The sequence below is a fragment of the Gigantopelta aegis genome, chromosome 6, assembly GCF_016097555.1.
Source record: "Gigantopelta aegis isolate Gae_Host chromosome 6, Gae_host_genome, whole genome shotgun sequence".
In the NCBI taxonomy this organism is placed as follows: domain Eukaryota; kingdom Metazoa; phylum Mollusca; class Gastropoda; order Neomphalida; family Peltospiridae; genus Gigantopelta; species Gigantopelta aegis.
In genome coordinates, this window is record NC_054704.1 from 19,110,543 (window position 1) to 19,130,914 (window position 20,372).

The 20,372-nt window shown below is 35.8% G+C and overlaps 2 protein-coding genes across 2 annotated transcripts in view; one reads left to right on the forward strand and one right to left on the reverse strand.

Annotated features, from left to right (window-relative positions):
* Positions 1-10,267, reverse strand: part of LOC121376237 (sterol-4-alpha-carboxylate 3-dehydrogenase, decarboxylating-like) — a 43,639-nt gene extending 33,372 nt beyond the window's left edge. Inside the window, exons 1-3 of the mRNA XM_041504054.1 lie at positions 10,230-10,267; positions 4,783-4,944; positions 3,557-3,703 (exon numbers count right to left, since the gene is read on the reverse strand). Of these exons, the coding sequence (XP_041359988.1) occupies positions 3,557-3,703; positions 4,783-4,944; positions 10,230-10,250 (330 nt within the window). The 5' untranslated portion in view covers positions 10,251-10,267. The remainder of the gene's footprint in view (positions 1-3,556; positions 3,704-4,782; positions 4,945-10,229) is intronic.
* Positions 10,268-13,343: 3,076 nt separating this feature from the next.
* Positions 13,344-20,048, forward strand: LOC121376238 (caltractin). The gene is made up of 5 exons (XM_041504055.1): positions 13,344-13,425; positions 14,583-14,735; positions 15,700-15,781; positions 16,249-16,433; positions 17,557-20,048. The coding sequence occupies exons 1-5, from the start codon at positions 13,423-13,425 to the stop codon at positions 17,644-17,646; spliced, it is 513 nt and encodes a 170-aa protein (XP_041359989.1). The 5' UTR covers positions 13,344-13,422; the 3' UTR covers positions 17,647-20,048.
* Positions 20,049-20,372: the final 324 nt, after the last annotated feature.

Below are 20,372 nucleotides of genomic sequence, written 5' to 3' on the forward strand. Positions count from 1 at the left end.
ATTAAAAATACTCTACACCAAATAATTATTTTAATACCTACCCTGGGTTTCTGCCAGAGGGTGTACTAAAAAATCTCAGAAATTAATGTATATATACTGAACCGCAAAAGAAACACGAGATTTTTAAATGTCATTTCTATATGGTAAATTATAACAATTTATTTCGGGGATGTAACTGTCAATATTACAAGACATGCTGGTTTATGACTGAGACCCAAATTGCAGGTACCCTTTCAACTTTCCATGAAACGACACGCCAAAACGCACCTGTCTCGAAGGCCGTGGGTGGCAGTCGCAAACAATTGTCATGAAAACCGAAATGCACGTGCATCTCATGGAGGTTATGGGTATAAAAACCAACTTGAACCGCGTTCCTGGCATTCGTAATTTGCACGCATCAGGTATGACCCGATTGTCAGCAGCGCAGAGAGAACAAGCTATCGGCCGATTGCAAGCCGGGCAGCGTGCCCTGGTTGTTGCTAACGCTTACAATGTCCATGTCAGCACCATCCATCGTCTACAGCAGCGGTACATCAACACCAACAGCACTGCAGACAGTCACCGCAGCGGGCGCCCCCGGGTGACCACGCCCAGGCAGGACCGCTACATCAACCGGCAACACCTTCATGATCGCTTCAGAACGGCCAGCATGACAGCTCGCGCGACCATTGGCACTGGACAGCGACCCATCAGTGACGACACGGTACGACGTCGACTGGCCGCCAACAACCTGTTTTGCCGACGTCCCGCTCGAGGACCTGTCCTCACCGCCCGCCACCGTCAGACACGACTACAGTGGGCTACACAGCACCAACATTGGCGGCATCAACAATGGAGGTTGATAGTCTTCTCTGACGAGAGCCAGTACTGCGTTTCCAACTCGGATGGTAGAGTGAGGGTGTGGCGTAGAAGGGGTGAACGCTACAGAGACGCATGTGTCCTGGAGAGAGACCCGTGGGGTGGCCAAAGCATCATGGTTTGGGGTGCTATAGGCCTGAATCAGAGAATTGGGCCCCATTTGTTCCAAAATGTTGGTGCAGGCAGAGGGAATGGCATCACAGCGCAGCGCTACGTTGACCAGATTCTAACACCTCACATAGTGCCCTTCTTCACGCGTCACCATAACCACGTGTTCCAGCAGGATAATGCTCGCCCCCACACGGCCAGGATCACCATGGACTTCCTGCGTCAGCACAACATCAGAACCATGCTGTGGCCGGCTCTCAGCCCTGATTTGAACCCGATTGAACACCTGTGGGATGAAATCCAGAGACGGCTTAACCAGGTGGTCCCACGGCCGACAACTCGTGTGCAACTGGAGGCAGCTTTCCTGAGGGCGTGGGCACAGGTGCCAATGGCTTTTGTGAACCGCCTCGTGCACTCCATGTACTGACGGTGTATGGCCGTTTTGAACACCCAGGGAGGACATACATGGTATTGAACATGTCACGCCCTACAATCTCGATGTGCTGGATCCCCCCCACTACCTGAACATAGGCAAACGACCCAGAGACTGTGGTCAAAGTGCATCCAATAAATTGACTTTATCAGATTTTTCAAAATTTATCTTTGATATTAATAAATTGAAACATATTTTCTCAGCCACACGTGTCGCGTTTCTTTTGCGGTTCAGTATATATATATATAATGTTTTATTTTTTCGATAGATTATAGTAACATAATTGCTGTTTAAAATTTCTAAAAGTGCATGAAATAAAATGTTCAATAAAAAAACATTTCAAACCTATAACCACCCAATATACTTCTTTGAATATATTTAGTTTTTACAGGCCCGTGGGAACGACTTGTGTGGGGGGGGGGGGGGGGGGGGGGGGGGGGCACTGACGGACCGGGTAGAAAACCTGGTACCTTTGACAGAGGTTGAAACAATTGGTCGTCTAATTTTCGACTGTTACCATGTTACCATAAAATAATATATTTAATCACTTTTGGCATCTAGCAATTTAAAGCAAAATTAACAATAGTTACCACATGGAATAAGCTTCATATATTATTTTGTTTTACCTGTAATATATTTTCATCAGGACTTCCTTCTTTCTCCATGAATGATTAAAGAAAATAACACTGGATATATTGTAATTTTATTCCAATATATAACAAATGTGTTTTATGTCAGTATGTGGAGCAAACTACCTGAAACAGTTGGTTTGAAATCATGATTACAAAATCCTAAAGATAAAAGGAACTGGTTCCTAACTTCACCCTCTACATATTATCTACATTTGTATAGGCCTGTAGGAACGATATTTGAAGTGGGGGAAGGGGGGAGGGCGAATACAGTCTCTAGTGAGGGATACAAACTAGATTTTTATCTTTATATCATCTTTATTTATGCAAAGTAGTGAAAATTTAAAACATACATTTTCATCCTAGTGTGTGTGATGGAGAACAAGCCCCTAGGCCCGCCCCTCCCCAGTTCCTACGGGCCTGTTGTATTTTATATTAATAAATGCAAAGACTACATAATAATATTGTCGATAAGACATATTAGTTGTAAAATGATTGTCAGTATGTGGCAACAGTATAATATTTTCCAACATTTCTGTGTTTCTGTACCCGGCTGTGGACAGTTTTGGCAGACTGGTAACACATTTTCTTAATAATTAAAAATATACGGTTTAACCAAACACATTAAAACTTGGAGGGTAACTAATTAAGAGAACAAAGTTTTTTGTTAAATTATTATATCTTGCTTTGGTGAGGAGGGTACGCTTTTTGCAAATTTGCGAAATCGGCCTCTGGAATATCCACAGATGTGTCATATTTACATCTATGCTGAACAAGATTTATGATGAAATATTATTACATTTTGTGTGCTTTTCTTCTAATTAGGTCCATTTGCTTCAATTTACATTAAAAATGTCATAAAAAGTTATGTTTAAAAAAATGCTTGTATGCTAGTCTATGACCGTGTGGCTTCCTTGTCTTCGTCGGCAGTTGATTCATCCGAATTTTCGTCTAAGACAACATTTCCAGGATTAGGGACAAAGTCTCTGATAAGTGGTTCAAACTAATACGGTATGATGCCATTAGCACAAGCTGGACAAGTTCATCCATGCTGCTTTGTAGTTTCTTCAGTTTTCCTCTCATCGATGACATCACGGGTCTAGCTCATCAATTGTCGACAGTTTCCGGAAAACATCGGAGATCGGCGGAAAAAAAACCCCAACCAAGACTGGCACGCTTAACTTAGTCAATAAGGGGAGCGAGGTATTGCGTGTTGTGGTTTATGACGGCAAACAATTCATTACGCCGTATATATGGTTTGGTGTCCGGTCTCCTTTAAGTATGAAATCACTGAAAGGTAAAATCTGAATTAGGCTACATTAGGACAACAAACACTTTGTTTTTTTAGACACTGATCAATATTCTCAACAAGAAAATATCTTTAATAGGTAATTTTAGTCATCAAAAAAGGGCTTCGTATGTCCTAAACATGTTACAATGACAGCAAACTCAAGATAGTCCCTTTAAATCAGAAGGTCATACCACAACTGTGGTTTGTAACATGTGACTTATTGATGTTAAATGTTACCTTTACTCCAGCCTCCTTGCAAGCAGCAATGACAGTCTTGGTGCCTTCGTAGTTGACCTTGTAGAAAAGCTCCTTGTTATTGCTCAAGGGTGATGCTGTTGCACAGTGGAATACACAATCTACTCCTTCCATGGCAGGAAGCAGGTCCTGAATAAAGACAACACACATCTGATATCCTTAGGAAAGAAAAAAATTCTCTTCTTAAAAAACTAGTTATGTGGTGTCTACGGCAATGTGTTTATCTTGACAGTTGAAAAAGATGAAAAACCAACAGCCACTATGTTGTTCATGTACAAAACAAAAAAGCAGCAAGGGATCTATAGTATACGTTTTCTTATATAGAGGACAGTATATACCAGAGCTTTTGATATATCAGTCGTGGGGCATTGGTTAGAATGGTAAAAACCCAAGTCCATCAACAGTGTTCAATCCTGTACCAATCAGGTACCTCCCACTTATACTGGTTGATTATAATTATAGTTTATGTCCCGAGTGAAATCATTTTCAACTGTCACGAGCTTTAGCGAGTGACAATGAAAATTATTTCACAAGGAACATAAACATGATACGAAATGAGCGAGTTTAATATTCTATTTATTACCAATAATCGATCTTAATTTATATCACTCATCTCGTTTGGTTGACGTTCCTTTAAGGTTGTAGTGCACCAATTGATGATGTAATTGTGTGACGTCAAAAGTGTTATGTCCCACTTGGCATTTTAGTAGGATGTATCACTTTGATATGTACCAATATATTTTTAACCATATGGGTAATAAAACGTTTTATACTATAGTATGTTTCTTCTGTTTTTATGGGGGGTTTAGGGCAGGGGATCACTGACATCACATGTCTTAATTCAACCTACAACACATTTTTAATCATCAGCTATTGTGTCCAACAAATGGTAATTGTGAAACCAGGCTAATAGAATGTGACAGGAAACCCTAGGATGTGACAATCTACTCTTACCAACTGGCAACAAAGGTTCTTTTATATTCATGCACATTTCCAGAGACAGCCAAATACAAATATCAGTCTTTCGTATTTCAGTCATGAAGGTTTGGTTGGAACTGGAAATAATCCACCTCAGGCAAGTATCAAGGCATTATTTTTATTTTTATTTTATTTTTTTTGGCAGGGGGGGGGGGTCTTGGTTGTTTGGTGTTTATATCCAAAAGGATAGAGAGGAAAATACATAAAACAAACAATACGGTGAAATATACCTGCTTGTTGCACAAACTTCCCACACAAAATTTGACTTTGTCATTTTCAAAGGTTTTCCGAATATCAAAGATAGAAACATCATAGCCTTTATCCAGCAAACCTTCACAAAGGTGTCGGCCCAAGAAACCACAGCCTCCAATAACAAGACAGCGTTGGAATTTCTGTAAAACAACTAAATTATTAGTACCACATGATTACTGTATTACAATAAAATTAAGACTCGAGAAACAACAGTTACTTACTTTTTTTTAAACAAGCATTCTGAGAGTACTAGCTGCAAAGTAAAACAATACATGTCCCCCAATAGACCCCACAAATCTCCTAAGGTAGACCACAGTCAATCTTCGCACCCTTGTTTTGGCTTGGTACACACAAAATATAACATATCAAATAGTAAATTTTTTATACCAAGGGACATAACTTTTGACATTCTCGCCACTAATTTTAAAGATTGTTTCTTTCATAATGCACACAGCATCTCAAACTTTCATACATATTGCTATTATAAACAAGACTGATTTATGCCTAAAATAAAATAAATCAATTGCGAAAAAGATGAGCATAAATCATTTTAAGTCTAGATTTTGCCCCATATTGGACTAAATACAGCTATAGGCCAAATGTTTTCAGTGTGACAGTTGTAAACCAAAAGTATAAATGTAATACATATACATGACAATTTGGTACATTTACAATGTGAAAATGAAATACAAGTATGTACTTAAGATATACATGTATTAAATAAAGATATTCCAATTTGTTCACATATGAATATTTACAGTATAGTTCACATTTATTTACCTATAATTACAAAATTAATTTTCACCAACAGCCTATAATGACTCTATACTAACATTTCTTGATCTAGTTGCTTTGTTAACCTCATAACAAAACAGCTTCAAAGTGTGAATTGATATGCTAGTTAACAATGTTTATCTTCAGTTCAGTATATTGTCATAAAAATTTCAAATGCTAACACTTTGGCAAGAACAACATGTATTGTGGCCAGAATGAATACCGGGGTAATGGTTAATTAGTTTTAAAGCTAATGTCCGCTATTAAAGCATAATAAAATTGCACTTTCAATGCTTTCTGTATGTCATATTAAAAATATTCTACACCAAATAGTTGTTTACCTACTTTGGGTTTCTGCAAGAGGGTACGGAGGGTAAAATTGCATGTATGTACCCAAAAATTAATGGATATATTTTGTTTTAATTTTTAGATATATTATAGTAAGAGAATTGCTGTTTAAAATTTGTAAAAGTGCATGAAATGCAATGAGCAATACCAATACATGTCCAATACAAAAAACACATAATCACTCAATATATGCCTTTGAATATATTTAGTTTTTATTACGTACCCTCAAATTATTTTCTGGCAAAAAGCCTGCCATCTTTGGCAGGGGTTGAAACAATTGGTCATTTAATTTTTGACTGTTACCATAAAATAATATAATTAATCACTTTTGGCATCTAGCAATTTAAAGTAAAAATTACAATAGTTTTCACTGAGAATAAGCATCAAATATTATTTTGTTTTGTTTTACCTGCAATATATTTTCACGGGACTTCCTTCTTTCTCCATGAATGATTAAATAAAATAACACTTGATATATTGTAATTATTTTTGTTTTATTCTAATATATACTCTTCAAAAAAAGAAACGCAAAAGGGTACAAATGGGTTATAACTCCGATTTTATGTTTCCTACCGGTTCATGCTTTGTGAATATAAGGTCATTGCATGTCCCAAACACATTCCCACGGTTACATTCGATAAAACGCAGCTACTGTACAATAAAGTTCCAAAATGTGAATATTCGCAAAAACGCAGCCACGTCCAAACCATGTTACCACTGCACGTGCGTTGTCTGCACGTGCAACATGAACACCGACAGTATAAAAGTGCAGGGTGTTCGCTTGCCTGGCCTCTGTATCTGGCCGACAGTTGACAATCCAGGACATGCCACGTCTCAGTGAACCGCAGAGAAACAATGCCATCGGCCGACTAGACGCAGGCGAATCCAGAACGGCCATTGCCAGGGCATTCCATGTGTCCCCAAGTACCATCTCCAGACTGTGGGACCGTTACCAGCAACATGGATCAACACGTGACCTCCCTAGATCCGGTCGACCACGGGTCACTACCCCCGGGCAGGACCGCTACATCCGGGTACGCCACCTTCGGGAACGATTGACTACTGCCACCTCCACAGCCGCAGCAATACCAGGTTTGAGCAGGATATCCGACCAGACCGTACGGAACCGCCTACGTGAGGTAGGAATTCGTGCCAGACGTCCAGTTCGAGGTGTCATCTTAACACCACAACACCGTCGACTCCGACTGCAGTGGTGCCAGATTCATCGACAATGGCCTCAACTGCGATGGAGACAGGTGTGGTTCAGTGACGAGTCCCGATTTCTGCTCCGACGTCATGATGGAATATGTCGCGTGATTAGGCGTCGTGGTGAACGTTATGCGGCAAACTGCGTGCAGGAAGTGGACAGATTCGGCGGGGGTAGTGTCATGGTGTGGGCAGCCATCTCACACACTGGCAGAACTGACCTGGTCCACGTGCAGGGCAACCTGAATGCACAGGGCTACAATGACCAGATCCTCCGGCCACACATCGTTCCAGTTATGGCCAACGCCAATGCAGTGTTCCAACATGACAACGCCAGGCCTCACACAGCACGTCTCACAACGGCTTTCCTACAGAACAACAACATTAATGTCCTTCCTTGGCCATCGATATCACCGGATTTGAACCCAATTGAGCATCTATGGGACGAGTTGGACCGACAGCGACAACCACAGCCCCAGACCCTGCCCGAGCTGGCAGCAGCCTTGCATGCCGAGTGGGCCACCATCCCCCGGGACGTCATCCGTACTCTGGTTGCTTCAATGGGCAGGCGGTGCCAGGCAGTTGTCAACACACGCGGAGGCCACACCCGGTATTGACTCCAGATGACCTTGACCTTGGTGGTGTGTCCTATCACTTACTCACAATGGACTAGAGTGAATTGTGAACAATCCTGCAACATTTGGTAATTATCGGACTCACCATTCAATAATTAAATCAATTCTCCAAATGTTACGACAATGTGGTTTTGCGTTTCTTCTTTTGAAGAGTATATAATAACAAATGTATTTAATGTAAGTATGTGGTGCAATCTACCTGAAACAGTTGGTTTGAAATCATGATTACAAAATCCTAAAGATAAAAAGACTGGCTCCTAACCTCAGCCTCTACTTATTATCTACATCTGTACAGGCCTGTAGGAAGTATAATTGATATTTTATATCATCTTTATTTATGTAGAGTAAGGAAAATTTAAAACATACATTTTTGTCCTGAAGTGTGGGAGGGAGAACAAGCCTCTAATTTAACAATTTAGTAACAAGAAACAAAAGACAACTTAGCTTCCTGTGTCTTTAAAATTAGATTTTTCACTGTAAAATGGCTTTCGGCAAGTATTTTCGCTTGACAACAATGGCGGCACGTCGCGGTCATTTTCAGGGATCGATAGCTGATTGTAACAGCTATTTTGATAATACATTTGATCGTTTTACCAACAACGAAAATCACAGTATATTGGGATATGAATCGTAGTTTTTTGGGGGGTTTTTTAAATTCTGGTCAGGAAGCCACTGGTATTGGGAATAATGGACATAAATACTGGATAGCTGGCCATGAATGCCCGTAAGTAAACGCGACTTTTTCTATTTTTTGCCTAATTTTAATCAACAATAACTGATCTAAAATAATATAATAATTAGAAAAATACACGAAAATAATACTTATCGATTCAAATATGAACTTTATTTTATGTCTTTATAAAACATTTAAATGAATATATGTGAGTAATAATTATAAACTTGTACCCACTCAACATGATTTTTGTCAAAAATTAATCCAGTAGTCTAAAGGTTAATACTTATAAAGCAGGATAGCACAAACCATGGCCTTTGTTGAACCAGTTATGGATCACTGGTCGGTGCAAGTGGCTTACACCTACCGTACCCATTGAGCCTTGTGGAGCACTCACTCAGGGTTTGGAGTCAGTATCTGGATTAAAAATCCCATGCCTCGACTGGGATCCGAACCCAGTACCTACCAGCCTATAGACCGATGGCCTAACCACAATGCCATCGAGGCCGGTGAATAAAAACAGTGTCTACGGAATAAATCGAACCTTTAGTCCCATAATGTCTCATTGTGTCTTTTGTACTATATTTCTACCAAAAGCACAAACAAAAGCACCCTTGTGGAGGAAATTTTACACAGAATAGACAAAATGTCTAATTTTTCAAAGGCAAAACGTAGTAATACTGGATTACGAAATATAAACATTATGTTGCTTTTATAGAACAACATCAAGGTCTTTTATATAAATAACCCTAACCCTAAACTTACACTAATTCTAACAAATATTGTTATTGTCCGAACCAAATTGTTAACAACTAAAAAAAATTACTCTCCTACCTTTAATTGCCGTTAGATTTCCTCCAAAGTTTGTCCAGACACAAATCTTGAAATAACCATTATAATGACACAGATTCCACATACCAAATGATAACCATGTCACCTATATCGACTTCGCTGAGAGCACATAGGGAAAAAAGCATGTAATTTTGTATCTGCTGCCATTTTGACTTTTTATGGAATATTCTTGAAGAGGGGTGAAAGGATAGGACTTAATCTAACAACGTCATAACATGTTATGATATAAAAGCAAACGTGATGACGTCATATTATTATTATTATTATTATTATTATTTTAATGATACCACTAAAGATCATCGATTTCATATTAATTGTGTCACATACTTTGGAGGCTTTCACCCCTCTTGAAGAGTATTCCATAAACAAGCAACATGGCAGACAGCAGAAAACTGCATGTATTTTTCCCTCTGCAATCTCAGCAAAGACAATATCGGCGACATCGTTGCAGTCTCGTATGTGGAATCTGTATATTTGTAGTGGGTTTTTTGCGATTTGTGTCTGGACAAACTTTGGAGGAAATCTAACGGCAATTAAAGGTAGGAGAGTAATTTTTTGTAGTTGTTAACAATTTGGTTTGGACAATAGGGGGGTGTGGGCAGAAATTTTACCATGGATTTCAACTTGAAATTCAAGTGAAATTACGGTAAGATATGCTATATTTATTGTGTACGAAGTCAAAACAAGAGTGCGAAAGGCGACTGTCGTCCACCTTAACAACGGGGGGGGGGGGGGGGGGGGGGGGGGGTAAAAAAAAACATTCGTCTGCTAAAATTACAAAACATAAAGTAAAAAAAGAAAGAAAAGAATACCATTGATGATTTGTAAAATATTTCTAATGGGTGCAGATATACGCATGAAATCTAAAGATATTTAGTAAGCACACACAAAGAATGACACACTTAAAGGTTGTAATGACGAACACAAATTAGTGCACCTGCGTTTTGCGGGAAGCCATTTTGGATCGAAAGGTTAATATTAGCCAATACATTTTTATCAATGTATTTACTGCGAAATTATTATTGCTGACAGTACTACTAGTAGTTAGTCTCATTCTCACCCTTACCCGTTTCGTAGATTGATCAGCAATATACAAATTATTAATAGTAATATTATATTTCGCTATGTTTTATAATGTGCTGCCACTGAGCGTAAACAATGGTTGTTAGGTTAGGTCAGGTCAGGTCATAGGGTTTAACGTGCACATTCAGAACAAGTTGTTGTAGCGCACGCCTGTCATGGGTGCAGGTGTCGGCTCCTTCCAGGACAGGAAAAGGGTTTGGGATGGGTGGGAGGAGGGGACCGCCTGTGCTGGCAAGTGCAAGAGAGCACCAGCACTGGCAGCAGCCCGACCGGCTACTCACAATTGGTCTAACGTTTTCCTCACCTGTCTCCAGTGCTGATTTGTATGCAGAAGTGACCAAACGTTAACTTTAAGCTATGAATTCTGTACCCTTTTAATATTTAAAAACACAAAGTGTCAATTGGCAGGTTTTGTACTGATCTGTAAACAAAACTGACTCCAAAAAAAAGTGTGAAATATTTTTTTTCCAAGCCCTAAATGGTATATCGTCTTATTTTGTCTTATTCTTATTACGTGCCCTATATCCCTATGGTTTCGGGCACGTCCTTCTCGTCACGCCTCTGGCAACGCCAGTAACGTGGCCCTAGACGGAAGGATAAATTGAAGGGGATATATATATATATATATATATATATATATATATATATATATATATATATATATATATAAATTAAAGTACAAAGTTGGGAAAAGGAAAAAATAAAAATACAGTTGGAGGTGCCATCCAAAATTAATATAATGGATATTTCAAGTTATTCGATTTATTAGGCACTATTTTTGATCGGGCTATCAAATTTAAAAATAATAATAATAAACCTAAAATACTAAATTTAATTTTGATACTATGGTATATTGTTACAATAACAAACCATTTATATCATTGATCTCTTCGCTATAGCCCATAAAATAAATATAATTTTTAATAATACTAATAATAAGTTAACCGGTGAAACATCTTGATAACAGCAAATTGATCAATCGTCGCTAAACATAATCATAACTTGCACAAACTATTATAGGAACGGTTCATCGAAAGAGAAAAGAGGAGCTAATTGTTTAATTTTTATTTTAGTTTTCCGAATAGTAGCTCAGTAGTTGTTTCTAAAAGTAGATACTATATCGAAAAATGTGCGTAACATTTTCAAGTGCGATCAGTTTTTATACATGGCACCCCATACAATCCCTAGGAACGATTCCCGTTGGAGGGTCCGTTGGGCTATTTCTCGTTCCAGCTAGTGCTCCATTACTGGTGTAGCAAAGACCGTGGTATGTGCTATCCTGTCTATGGGATGGTGCATATAGAAGATCCCTTGCTGCTAATCGAAAAGAGTAGCCCATGAAGTGGCGACAGAGGGTTTTCTCTCTCAATATCTGTGTGGTCCTTAACCATATGTCCGACGTAATATAACCTTCCCATACAATCCGTATACTGCTGCTGCTGCTACTACTACTACTATTACTACTACTACTACTACTACTACTACTACTACTACTACTACTACTACTACTACTACTAGTACTACTACTACTACTACTACTATTAATAATAACAATTTTAAAACATTTGTTTTAATTAAAAAGTTGGTGAGCGTCCTTTTTCTTCAAAGATATGGTAGGAAGAGCTAGGTTACTATTATTATTATTATTATTGTTAATGAAGTGAAATGTGTATATACTGTACCTAGAGAATACTAAACGAGTTGTTTCATAATGTACACATCGATATATTAACTTGCAAAACCAAATATTTTTTTTTTTTTAAAGCACACACACACACACACACACAAATAAAAAGGTCTAAAATAAATTGTAAACGGTTTTTTCCAACTATAACCTGTTTTTATTGCGTGATATGACTGTAGCGACCAGGTTGGAACACACATTATCAACCAGAAAGAAAGAAAGAAATGTTTTATTTAACGACGCACTCAACACATTTTATTTACGGTTATATGGCGTCAGACATATGGTTAAGGACCACACAGATTTTGAGAGGAAACCCGCTGTCGCCACTACATGGGCTACTCTTCCGATTAGCAGCAAGGGATCTTTTATTTGCGCTTCCCACAGGCAGGATAGCACAAACCATGGCCTTTGTTGAACCAGTTATGGATCACTGGTCGGTGCAAGTGGTTTACACCTACCCATTGAGCCTTGCGGAGCACTCACTCAGGGTTTGGAGTCGGTATCTGGAATAAAAATCCCATGCCTCGACTGGGACCCGAACCCAGTACCTACCAGCCTGTAGACCGATGGCCTGCTACGACGCCACTGAGGCCGGTACATTATCAACCAATTGTATGTCTTTAAATTAATAACATACAGATATATGTGTGTTATTGCCGTGTGATATCATAAATATCACATGGTGTTCTAACCAACGAGTGTGAAAAAAATGCAAGACCTTCACAAAAGGAAGAATTTCTTCTATGTTGGTAAATGGTTTTGATATGTAATATTTGAGAGCAGATGCTATTTTTAGGAATTTTTTCTCTTTCTTTTATAATTCTAATTTGTTTGTTGGTTGTTGTTTTTTGTACTAGAGTAAATGAAATTATTTGGTTGTAATTTTATGGGCTTATAGTTGCCAACGTATAATCTTTACCGTAGTCTGCTGCCGAAATAAGTTAGAATACATTCACTGGAATAACCTTTTGACTGAGGGTAAGTGATCCTGGAACCGGTAAAACTTAATAAATGAAAGAGTAGGCCTATGCAGTGTAACTTTGTTCTGACTGAAAAGTGGCTACATTTTGACCAGCAGTCGTAATGTTTTGGTTGGGCACGTTTTGGTCTGCTCCTATTTGAAATACTAGATGAACGAATAAAAACAGCTGAGATGATGTTGAGAACACATTAACATTATAGGGCGATAAAGTCAGAAATGACATAACAGGTAGACTATAAACTGTATGCAGGATAGTAGTATTAATTCAGAATTAATATTATCCAATGAAACACAGCTTTATTTTTTCTCCGCTATTAAACATCCGGGAAACAAAGACGCCTGGTTCGTTTCGAAGATCAACAAACCGCAAGAGAAAGCATGGTAAGCTGAATGAATCAGATCAACAAACGATGTCATCATTAACATATACACTTCACTATCATTTTGTGCATAAAACTATGCAATTGCCTTTATAATATTGAATTATTTGATGGCAGAATTATTTAACAAATAATTATTTCACCATTTACCATTCAGATTCAAGGCTAAAATATAAAACATTACCTTTATAAATTATATATTATATATAATATACCTATGATGTATATCTTTTCCAAGAACTTTAGTTATTTAAATATATTACATGGTTAGTTAGCTTATGCAAGTTTACCTTGGTGACTTTATTAGTTGGTAGTAGGCCATATAATATATATATATTAGTTTACTGTTTATGCATTGCAAGTCTGAACTTGCAACTTTAAGTCCAAACAGAGAAAAGATTATCATAAATTAGTACAATGTCAACAATTTATTAATTTTTGGCAACTATTTTTAGTGAGAAGCAACCAGGTATTGAATTGGGGGCATTTTAATTTTGTTTTAAAATGGGATTTTACCAGTGTCATATTTTAATATGATTTAATAATAATATAGATATTTTGAGATTCTGTGCCATGATATCACACTTCAAACCTAACATCTGGGATTCACAGAAGCATGGAATAATACTAAATTCATGGCCTGATAACAGGTATAACAATTTTTAATAAGCAACTTAATATGGGAAGTAAACAACAAAAATTCCATAACTAGTAGAATATTGATATAGCTGAATAGTATAGAACTAAAACAAAGCATATATACAACACATTCCTTTATCTTAAGACAAAATCTTCTTTTTTATTTAATAATGTATTTCACTCAAATACATTTTAAAACTCGGTTAACAAAGTCAGATAGTTTCAGGTGGAGCCATCAGGTTTCCCCTTTACAAGTACTAGTCACTGAGATCTTAAAATAGTCCCGAGCTGTTGACCAATGTCAAATATATAAAAGTGTTAATAAAAACAAATTAGACCATTGGTGGCCTATTGAGACCAGTAAGAGATATTTATCTACCAGTCTTGATAAAAATTAAATCAACTTTAATGATACTGTTTATCTATTAATAAATGTTTCTGAATATGAAGTTTTGGGGGTTTTTTTTCATTTTCATTTTTATTATTAAGTTGATCTGATACTGCATATTGTTTTTACAGGCTAGTTTCAAAAGAAGTACATTGGCTGGTGGGGGTAGAAAGAAGACTGGCCCTAAACCAGAACTGACAGAAGAACAGAAGCAAGAGATCAGAGAAGCATTTGATTTATTTGATGCAGATGGCTCAGGAACAATTGATGCTAAAGAACTTAAAGTACATATTTTAAATGCAATTTTACCTTTTAGTATGTATTGTAATATGTACAATTTAACTACACTGCATTCAGTTTTATGAAACAGTCCAGAATACCTTCTTTTTTTTTTTAAATAGTCTGAGGATTAAACATTTATTAGTGAAATTACACAAATTGGATACTCTTAATTTTGATAAATTAGTTTTGTTCATGTTAAATATTTATTAGTGAATTTGAACAAATCTTATTTACTGGACACTGTGTTATAAATATGGGTTATTATTATTATTTGGGTTTTTTAAAGATTCATAATAGTTTGAAATTTTCTTGTGAATGAAGCATACTAGTTAAGTTACTAAACTTGATCAAATGTAACCTGTGAAGTGACCCATCCAATGTTCGAATTAAGCACTTGTCCGTTAGTCCTGACAAGTGAAAATCTATTGGGACAAGCAAAATGTGTCTCGGTGGTTGTTCAGTGGACAAGTAAATATTTTCAGTGCAGTTTCATTTTGAGCAATCAAAAACATCATCCTGGTACTTGAGTTGAATAAAACAACCATTTATTTGAACACGTAAAAATGTTGACGGACAGGTAGATTTCTAAATGTTATTGTCTGGCGGACTAATACAAAATTCTGCTTATTTCTATCACTGCCATCTAGGTGTATTTTAACTTAACTAATAAATATTGAGTCTTAAATTTTCTAATATTGACATGTTCAGAATACATCATCTACTTTGAAGTGTTGATTTATGATTTAAATTTGCTTTTCTCCAAGTTAGATTAAATAATAACAAATTTTTGGTCTGTAAGATCTTTCCACTTCTGAACTGTTATAAAATTAATTATACAATGTTCTAAAAAGATGACTGATATTTGAATGTTGGATCAAGACGGTGATATTTGCTGATATTCATACCTTTTGTTTGTGTTCATCGAGGTGTAATACATGTATTAATAATAATGTTTTATCTTTTTAGGTAGCGATGAGAGCATTAGGTTTTGAACCAAAGAAAGAAGAAATTAAGAAGATGATAGCAGATCTTGATAAGGAGGGTTTAGGTCTGTCGTTATAAAATTAATATTTATATATATTGTGATGCATTCCAATTCATAACATCACAAATAATATTTGATGCCTGTGTTGGACTGATATTTTTATATTCATATTGGTCTTTAATATCTGGAAGTTTACTGAAGTAGTTAAAAATCATAATATAGAAAATGACATGATGTGACATTTATGTTTAGTAGCATATTCAAGACAAAGTATTACTTTCATGCAATGTGTACAAGCATATTTATGGCAAAAATATTTTATGATATATTTGTTTTGAAAGATTTGTGTTAATTTTTTAACATTAATTTAAGGAACACATGAATATAAATCAGATGTAGAAAAATGAATAATGAGAAATTGATTTAATACCATGTCTTCATATTAGATCTGTAAAATTATGGAACATTATTTCAAAATAGGCTTACTTGAAAAAATGTGGTTTTAATGCTTTTACATTCTTTTTGTTTAGGTACAATTGATTTCAATGACTTTTTGAATATTATGACACAAAAAATGAGTGAAAAGGACGCCAAAGAGGAAATTCTTAAAGCTTTCAGACTTTTTGATGATGATGAAACTGGAAAAATCTCATTTAAGAATCTTAAACGTGTCTGCAAGGAACTCGGAGAAAATCTAACTGATGAGGAATTGCAGGTTGGTGTTTATATCATACACAAGGATGAAAGAGCCTCCAGATTTTTCCAGAATTAATATCACCCGAATATTGTCCATGTCCTTGTTCTTTGATGTTTATGTCACAATAACCATCTGCATTTTGTGCTCTGTAATCATAAGTGTAGACGTCAATGTATGATACCTATCTGAATACTTGAAGTATGTAAATAAGTATCATACATTGACTTAATAAATGTTTATGAATATTGGGTCTATTTTTGTAATATTGTTTTGCCATTAAATGTAGGATATGATTTACAATGTTGTAATGGGTTAGACTAACTCAGATGGATTTTTGTTGGTTTTCATAGGCATACAGGCTCCCATTTTTGTTGGGGGACAAGGCTGGCTTTTGCCCGAATTAAACGAAAATGCCAGAATGTGGATAACTACATTTATTCATATTATTAACATTACTACCAAACAGCTATATAGGGTTGCAAATGAATCACTATACATTTTAATATGGATTACAACTAATTTTGAGGTTAGAATGGTAAAAAGGTCTGAGGTTACCACATTTTGCCTGAATATCTCTATCAATTTTGTCCAGATTTGAAGTTTTGCTCCAGTACTAGGATATCAGTTGCCCCTGTGCTCTCCCCCCCCCCCCCTCTCTCTCTCTCTCTCTCTCTCTCCCCCCCCCCCCCCCCCCGTCTCATGTTTATGTTGGTTTTTGGCATATGCTATAAATGGGTTATGTAAAGTTTTAGTTCTCAAAGGCCTGAATTGTCACTGACACACTTTTACATTTTGAACAAAAATAACTATTTGCCTGAGGTACTTAAGTGGACTATTCTAAGACAAGTGGATACAGTAAGGTATATATTTTACCCGTTAAAGTATAGGCTTTTTCCAACTCCATCAGTGCTTCTTTAGCAAATGACTATGTGGTCCTCTCTCTTTTTTTAATTATTGAAAAAAGACCTCAACTGCACAAAAGGGGAACCTTTAGTGTTACTTGACCACAGTTTTAGATTTGGTCTTGAAGTTCACACATTGTACCACTAAATTTTAGTTTTTAATCCATTATGGACTAAAACTAAATAATTTGAACACCGGTAACATAATTTTCTCATTTTTTTGTTTCTTTGTATTTTAGGAAATGATTGATGAAGCAGATCGTGATGGTGATGGTGAAATTAACCAGGAAGAATTCTTAAGGATTATGAAAAAGACCAGTTTATATTAGAAGACTGAAAATACATACATAGTTTTATTGGAAGTATTATCGATGGTTGGAAACCTCTGACACACAAGATACATATGTGGTTGTCTCAATGTGCTGAATGTCAACTTGTTGAAATACATGTGTATATAAATGTACAGGCTCTGGTTATGTACATACAGACTAAATGAGCCTTTCTACATAAAAAATAAAATGGCATTGGCCTGTTGTAAATAAAACAGCAAAAACAAAAAACACACAACTTATTTTTGCCTTAGAATAAATTTGATAAAAATTTCTGAATATTTTTCTTCCAAGTCATGTGACCAGATGAATCTTTGCTTATTTTCTTATTTATTATTATTATTATTTTTATTCCTGATATGATTAACAAGATTGTTAATCTTTTTAGATTATCTGACAGTGATAAAAACAACAAAACGGATATAAATTTTCTCAGGGGAATTGAATGAAAACAATACCAGTATATTATTTTTAAAGTGTTTACCTTACTGTACTTTCTATGAAAATTATTTCATTAAGTTTACAGGCTGCAACTTTAGCAGGATTCTTTGCTTCTGTGAATCCCAAATTTTGGGCCAGAAGTGTATGATTATGAGATCGAATCCCAAAATGTTTATATTACATTATTTTATGATTCTGGTGACTTCAAAAAAAAACAAATCAATGTTTGGCATATATTATGAATTTATGTGCCTTTTTTTGTTTCAATATATAAACTATTCTATATTTTTAGTTTACTGGGATGTCAATTTTCAACGGATTTCAAACCTTTTGTGGTCCAAGTGTTTCAAGTTTGGGTTCAAGTTTCCTATTTATCAGGAAGTTTCTATTGCACTAGTGCTTAAAATTGTGATTTAATGCATTCTACAAACTACAGTATTTATGAGCTTTTTTTTTCAGATTTTTCAGACTTCAGATTTTTTTTTACTCTTTCCTAATGACATTCCTGGGTATAGCAACGGCTGGTTTCTTTGATATGTCACTTATTGGTCATCAAACATCGGGTTTTCTTTTATGTGGGTAAAAATGGATATAAAATTCATAGATAATAATAAAATGTTGATTACAAACAACAATGGTTCAACGGTCATAATCAAAATCAGATTATAGTAATAAATTTCTTCTTGGTGCATTGAACAGTCACAGTTTAATAAAGGGACCAGTGTTTATTAACAAGTTCATTATTGTATTTAATTCTGTTGTGCATCAGAAGAGGGTTTTTTTTTTTATCGAATACCTCTGAACTAAATGTATGTATTTTTAACCCATGTAATGAAAGCTGTGGCAGATAGCTAAGTGAGAAATATTATCTAGGATAAAATGTCAATTCATAGTTTATACTCCTGTTTATTTTAGTGTTTTCACAATACCAGGCAAGCTAATTAAAAGTTGTTTTATACTGTATACTTTCGGGAAATCTTTCCATCACTGTCGGATCAAATTCATGCTACTTTTAAGTTTTATCCAGCAGAGGTTAATTCATGCAACACATTCCAGTGGCAGTGTGCTTTTCATTAACTAATTTAAATGTGTCAATGTTTTGCGATATGGGATCCAAATTCAGACTTTTTTTCTTTTTGTTTTCAGACTTCTTGGTGGTGTCATTTTTCTCTTAACACAGTTTCTTGCCAGTAAATTCTACTCTTTATTAGCTACTTTTATCTAATAAAAATAAATAAAAATTATAAATTTTTACAGTTGTATTATTACTTCTTTTGGTCCCAGTATAGCCCTTATGTTTTGCATTACAAATTCAAACTCCACACAAAGCTGATATATGTTAACTGTGGGATAACGCATGCTGTGTAGCAGTTCCAACCCAGAGTTTCATTAACTCCGTTTTTAATAGTAAGACTACTACACCAACCTTTATTTCACTAATCACCAATCCTTATCATATATAGCAATGTGTGCCTAGGACAGCACCTTGATTTACAAGGGGTGAAGTGAAGTGAAGTGTTTAACCTTTGGTAGAAATTTATAATCGGATTTGAAGATCCAAAAATTATTTGTCAGTACAGATTTTCTTACATATGTGTGTAAAATAAAAGATTTTAAATTCATGTATGTTTAGTGTAGCAAATTATCAAAAAGTTCTGTACCTAGTTTGGTATGTAACAGAACTGATGGCTTGTGATTTGAGATCTGTTTGTGCTATTCATTAAATATTCCATTATTATCCAATCACATTTTGCGTTGTACATGTATATCATTTGACATACTATATTGCATGTTTGCAATCTTCATAGCAGATGTGTTGGTACATCTATATCTTGCAACACTATTCATTTAAAATGTCTTTAAGGTCACAAGTTTTGAATATAACTCATACTACAATATTGTCATGTTTGTGCTGTATTATATGTGTAGATAATGTACGTATTAAAATATAACAAAACATTTTTAATGGTGTTATTTATTTGCTTACTACACTTAAAAGCAGAAGACAAATATCTAATAACTTTAAATGTCTTCAAATCGGTATAAGAAGGAACCGAGTTGGACTGAATTATTTAGTAATGGTGATGTAACAATGTGTGTTTTCAACATTTTACGACTACATGTATCCATTGAGGATGTCGTTACCTATCATACCTATAGGGTGTGGGGATACTGCCCCAAAATAAGATAATCCCCCTACCTCTAGTGCAAAATTAAATTATTTTATAAAGGCCTGTGTCATCTTGGTTTAAACAATATTTATTTGACAAAAACTTTTTGTTTTG

Bases quoted from the DNA above. Each gene is read 5' to 3' on its own strand.
- LOC121376238 (XM_041504055.1), top strand. The intron at 14,736-15,699 runs GTACATATTTTA...TTATCTTTTTAG, and splicing joins TTGATGCTAAAGAACTTAAA to GTAGCGATGAGAGCATTAGG. The intron at 16,434-17,556 runs GTTGGTGTTTAT...TTTGTATTTTAG, and splicing joins TAACTGATGAGGAATTGCAG to GAAATGATTGATGAAGCAGA.